This window comes from Electrophorus electricus, chromosome 2 (genome assembly GCF_013358815.1).
Source record: "Electrophorus electricus isolate fEleEle1 chromosome 2, fEleEle1.pri, whole genome shotgun sequence".
Taxonomy (NCBI): Eukaryota; Metazoa; Chordata; class Actinopteri; order Gymnotiformes; family Gymnotidae; genus Electrophorus; species Electrophorus electricus.
The window spans coordinates 32,387,500-32,393,260 of NC_049536.1; the positions used below are offsets into that span (position 1 = coordinate 32,387,500).

The following is a 5,761-nucleotide window of genomic DNA, read 5'->3' on the forward strand; positions in this document are numbered from 1 at the left end:
GTGTTTTCTTCAGTGGCTCTGCGGGTGCTTAGAGGACTGAGTCCGAAATAATATTACAGCCAGGAGCAGCTCTGATCCCAAGACCACTCTGAGACATTAAAATGCATTACTCCATATGTCCTGTTACATTGCATAATATGTTACTCAGGACCACATGTTGAGCAATGATGCACTTGCAAACCTTGTTTTCTTAAATTGAAAACTGATGAGTTACTTAAAATCTACATTAGATTAAAAGGTGTTTTACATTAGCTGTGAAAGTTATCGACCATTTTGGCTTAGTTTGGCGATGTCTGGTGTGACAAAAAGCTTTTGTCGGAGGGTGGGAGTGGATGAAGTGTGTGTGTGTGTGTGTGTGTGTGAGAGGGAGACAGTGGGGTACAGTCATCCCCCACTGTGTGAGGGAGAGTGAGAGAACGAGAGCTAAACGGTGGACATAAACGCATGCTGCAGAGTGGTCATTCGATTCTCTCTTCTCACCTCCGAACTGCTGTTTCTCAGTCTCTCGCTTTCATCTCACTTCAGTCTCATGGCTTTCTCACTCTGCTGCAGCCGTAGGATGTTGTTACACAGAACTTTGAACGTACTAAAGCATATTCGGAGCGATACATGACATATAGCGTGTAGTAACAGAGAACAGCTTACATAACTAACCTACTTTCACTATAGAATTACTAGCTGGCAGGCACCAAACATTCGGTAAAATTCAAACATCAGATTAATTTTATGTACGCTGACATGAATGGCTTTGACCACGGCCCATATACCACTGTGAAGTGTTTTTGTAAATGAACATTTTGTCCTTTCCTTCGTAATCACGTGCCTACAAAGCCAGCCAGGCTCGCTGGTATTTAAACTTCCTACTGCTGAGTCTCTGTCATTAAGGATCAAAAGGCGCCATCTAGCGGACGTTTGAAGACACATCGGCTCAGATTAGAGTTCCCTTAAACTTTTCAGTTCCAGTTCAAAAGTCCCCGTGCGCTGTAAATGGTAATTTTGTCTTTTTTTGTTATTGTTAGTAGTAGTAGCATTTAGTTTAAACTTATGTAACAATGAATTAAACAAAATCAATCAATTTATGTATTAATTAATTCAAATTAATGTATTAATGTGACCAAAGTCAGGATAGAGTCTCGAATGACATTGGTCTGCTCCACTGTTCATCAAAGTTTATGGACGTGCCAAAGCGAGCATGTTGGGGCCCTAATGCGGAATGGGTGGGTTTTACTCCTGCGCCTGGCGCAACGCCCGGGCTGAAAGTTCACTCGTAGCCATAACTGCAGGGCACTGGCAACATGGAGCCGAGTACATGTCAACTTTCCTGTATTTTATATGCATTTCTTTTTATTTCCTCGTGTTTCACACAGGGCCAGGCTAACGGAGGTAAGCGTCAACATTTTAATATGTAACGCCTCATTACAGATGAGTTTTCCTTTTGTGCTGAAGGAACACTGGCGAGGCGATATCTGGTATCGCTGTGTGTTGTTTCTTGCTTGTGGCGTCAATGGCAACTAACTGGCGTTCAAAAGCTACGGCTGAGCATAAAACCTAAAGCAGCGCCGACGGGTCTGCTGGCGTATGTAATATTGTTAGAGGAGCTGTGCGCTGTTCGTCGGGGCTCAGCATGTGACGGCTTGGCTACTTGCTGTAGTCTAACTTTTTATGTTTGACAAGCCCCCCCCACCCATAACAATAATACCGACCCTCCAGTGTTGATCATATTAGCTAGGCTGCTGAGGCTTACAGTAATCACTGCATGTGACCAAGCTGGAAGTTTCCGTAGGATTTTAAGAAAGAGGAAGCAGGGTCATGGCTTTTTTAAAACCCTCGTCAAGAATTTGCCTCAGAAGAGATTAAATAAAAGCAAATCTACGCAGTAAAAGTGTTTCAGTTTCTACCCACGTAGATTTTCTGTTGCTTTCCCCCACAGTAAGGAGAAAAATGAATAAATAATATTCAAATAATATTCATGACTTTGAATAAATAATACAAATTCTAACGTACTAAAATTGCTTCCAGAGTGTCCTGATGATGAACGCATGTGGGTGCCGTTTGGCCAAAGCTGTTACCATTTTGTCCATGGAGAGGAGGATGTTGCCAAGAGATACTCCATCGACCAAGCAAGAGACAAGTGCGGTGGCTTTGGTAGTGTTCTCTGGCTCTTCGCACACCTCTGTTTTAATGCACATTGTCTGTCAGTAGGCCTAAAATGGAAACCTTGCACACTTCTCAATCTTGTGTCTCACAGGCCTTCTCACAGTGCCCAATGCCCAAGTGAACAACTTTGTCGTCGATTACAGCCTCAAGCAGTGGAAAGGCAACATTAATATCTGGTTGGGAATGTACTACAGCAGTGATGGTAACATTTGGACTATTGTGTTAAAAGTTTAAGCTTAATAATGGTTTGACACTAACCTTTAGCTAAAACCACTCGCCAAGAACCTGAAGACCCATTAGGAGTGTTGTTTATCTACTGTTTACTTGATTCATAATGTACTGCATTTACTATCATGCTAGCATTGTTAATAAATAATAAATAAGGAAAATAATAGGGATAAAAAGGAAGTGTAGGAGATGCCAAGAGCTCTTGGAGCAGCTGGTATTTTCTAGAATTAAGCATGTGCGTTTACCATAGAATTGAAGGAAACATTAAAAAAAAAAAAAACTGTGTGACTTTAAGTTGATTACTGGGCGTGATCTAGTCTTTTCTCCTTTGGTTGCTGGAATGATGCAGAACGTGTTTAATCTCATCAACTCTGAGCTCCTATCAGTCCCCGGCTGGACACAGGTAGACTATCTAGCATTTCCAAGCACCTTTGTTTATTGACAGAGAGGTCTGAGGAAAGGGCCACATGACCTGTCTAAAGGGGAATAATGCAGCTTCCTCTCGCTTCACAACACGAGCACATCCTGGCATGCTGATTTTTAGAGAGCTGTCTGGAAGTACAGGCGGATGAAAGGACTTGAACTTGTAGTTTACACTCAGACAAAAATGTCTTTGTCAATTATATCTGGACATTTTATTTCATTGTATTTTTTTTTCCTCTGTTTGAACTCTGAAAAGCTTTGTCTTCAGTCTCAATTGGATGCATTAATTGGTTATCTTAAATCTCAATTTAATGCATTTAATTTGTTGTTAAACCCAATGTTGATGCTTTTAAGTGATTTTTTTTCTTTTTGCAACTTGTTTATTACTAATTTAATTGATTTCTCACTCTAGTACTATTGTATTTATCTTTTTCTCTGTATCTCTCTGTCCGTGTATGTTAGTTGATGAGTTTAAGTGGAATGACGAGACTCCTTTAAGCTATAAGAACTGGGAGGATGGTCCTAATATAGAAGATCTGGAGATGCCCCTCGTTGACACATGTGTGATGCTGCATGCCTCCTCTGGCAAATGGGAGAATGTCAGCTGTTCGAGGCAAGAGGAGAATGGAGTGGTGTGTGAAACGGCTCAGAGTAAGCTACGCTTGCAGCAGTACACGTCATGGACGCAGGGTTGCGTTAGGGGGGAATATTGCTCCATTTGTTTGTTCATGTTTTAAAATTTATTTACATTTTTGCAGAAGAAACCAAGGCAGGGAAAAACAGTAAGTATGGATTTTTTAAATACGCATTTCATAGTTTTATTGTTGAAAATTTGTTCATGTCATGCTTCTCTTATGCTTAAGATAAAAAATATTTTTGGGTACCATAGTTCAAACATGAAAAAAATATTCTTTATAAGAATATTGACAGTTTGCCTACCCATTTTTCTCATGCTTTTATATCTTTGAGTGTTATGATTTGGTTCAGGTCCTGCAGTGCCAAAGTAGGTGTCAGTAAGCTTATCAGTTTGGGGGTAAGGAATGGCGATGGCGCGTCATTGTTTTGGGCTAATGAACAGTATTGACGTGTCATGTGACGTGACACTTTGGGGCAGTGAACGGTAGCGATGAGTCATTGTTTTGAGGTATTTAATGATGGTGTCATTGTTTTGCCCCCTGCTCAGGCAATAGTCCTCTCCTCTTGGCGCTGGTTGTTCTGAGCGTGGTGGTGATTCTGGGCCTGTCCTTAGTCTTCTGGTTCATCCAGCAAAGGAGCAGCTCTGGCCTGTTCCTGTTGCCGTCTTTCGAGTACCACCCTCCTTTCAGGTCGCCCACAGCTGACCAGACCTGCCTGGTGGAGGCCGAAGAGTTTGAGGAAATGTCCTGAAGACCGGAGACCTGGGCCTTACTGATGCTCTTGGATTTCTAGTTACGCCCCATTTTAAGATTTAACATCACTGTGTAAGATCGGGTATACAATACAAAAATAATTATCTGTTTTTCAGCCTTGAGATACTAATACAGGAGGTATGTTTGGTAAATATGCAGTAGTTCAATTGACCTCTTCCAGCTTTACTTTGGGTCAACCTGGGTTTGTCTGTTAGGCCTTATTGGTAACAGGTGGTATATGGGAGAAATGCAAGGAGAGTTTCGTCCTAAAATGCTTTTTTTACCTGTTTTTGCAACATTTGGAGGAGCAGCTGAGGAAAGATTCCGTCTAAATATTAGCTGAGTAACGTCTGAGGTGTTTTTGACTGTTGGCACGTATATGTGACGGACACCATGGCTTTCGTCCAGGGCAGTGAAGCAGCATTAATGGGACCGTGTTTTGATATAGTAGACAAAGTTTGTCTTTTGAATGTTGCCAGAACCTTTCAAAAACCTTTGAAGTATACCTTCCCGAAGACTTCAAAGTTCTAAGCAGGGATTTGGGAAGCCTTTTTGTGTGTCTGTGTGAGGGAGAGAAATCACTGGTACTCTGGTATTTTCTCTCCATTTCCTAATCATTATTCTGTCCCTCTGTGAGACAATATTCAAGAAACATCTGTGATTATTCATTTGGAAGTATAAAAAAGAATGTGTGAACAAACAATGCAGAGCTTTTTAATGGTTATGTACAATATGAGCTAGTGTCCAGATTTTAGTACATAAGTACTGAAGCTGCTATTTTGTAGTAGTGAATTATCTGCTTGTGGTTGTACTCTGTGTTTTCCTGCATCTATATATCATGTAAAGCACCTGAGTGAGGAGGCACCATAGAAATTAATATAATTTTTTTTTCAATGTTATCACAGGACATTGTAGTGTGATGAGGAATTCCAGGAAGTGTCACTGTCACATTCAGTATTGACACAGAATTAGGGCACACATTTATGCATGTTGCTATTCAAACTCAAACATCATATGGCTGCATTTCTTTTATGATTTTTTGTACCCATGATTCCAAGCGTAATGTGTGTGTGTGGAAATAGTGTTTGATATCAGTATTTTTTTCTGTGGGTTGTCGAATTGGTCTGTTTCACTGCTGTCTGCATGTACCTGCCTTCATGGGTGAAGATCCTTTAGGACACAAAGCTTTTCACTTTGAGGATATTTTATAAAAAAGAAAATCAGTTTTTACTTTTATGTCCAATGTTACGCAGAAGTCAAGAGGTCACTATCCTGTAAAACACTGATTATGGCTTGATCTTTGTGCATACAAAAATAAAAGCTGTTTCGTAGAACTAAAATACTGTTTTCTGTACTGAGGGGTTTTTTTTTTTATTCTTGCACAAATCTCAATTTCAATGTTGTTCGCAATAAAATCTCTATAGTAAGAGTTGGCAATACCAGCGCTAAATTTACTCGGGAGGAGTCGGTCCTAAGAGTTGGACTTGAAATTTTGTAGACACTAAAGGGCCCATATACATGTATTGAGTGGGTTTTATTTATTTATTTGTTATTTCCTTTATCAA

At 40.4% G+C, this 5,761-nt stretch overlaps 1 protein-coding gene across 1 annotated transcript; it reads left to right on the top strand.

Moving 5' to 3' along the window:
- Positions 1-1,246: 1,246 nt before the first annotated feature.
- cd302 (CD302 molecule) lies at positions 1,247-5,538 on the top strand. Its single transcript, XM_027010246.2, has 6 exons — positions 1,247-1,383; positions 2,020-2,145; positions 2,249-2,359; positions 3,271-3,459; positions 3,567-3,590; positions 3,992-5,538. Exons 1-6 carry the CDS (start codon positions 1,296-1,298, stop codon positions 4,192-4,194), a joined length of 741 nt encoding a protein of 246 aa, XP_026866047.1. The 5' UTR covers positions 1,247-1,295; the 3' UTR covers positions 4,195-5,538.
- The last annotated feature ends 223 nt before the right edge of the window (positions 5,539-5,761 follow it).

Bases quoted from the DNA above. Each gene is read 5' to 3' on its own strand.
- cd302 (XM_027010246.2), top strand. From the start codon at position 1,296: ATGGAGCCGAGTACATGTCAACTTTCCTGTATTTTATATGCATTTCTT. The intron at 3,460-3,566 runs GTAAGCTACGCT...ACATTTTTGCAG, and splicing joins GGTGTGTGAAACGGCTCAGA to AAGAAACCAAGGCAGGGAAA. The intron at 3,591-3,991 runs GTAAGTATGGAT...CCCCCTGCTCAG, and splicing joins AACCAAGGCAGGGAAAAACA to GCAATAGTCCTCTCCTCTTG.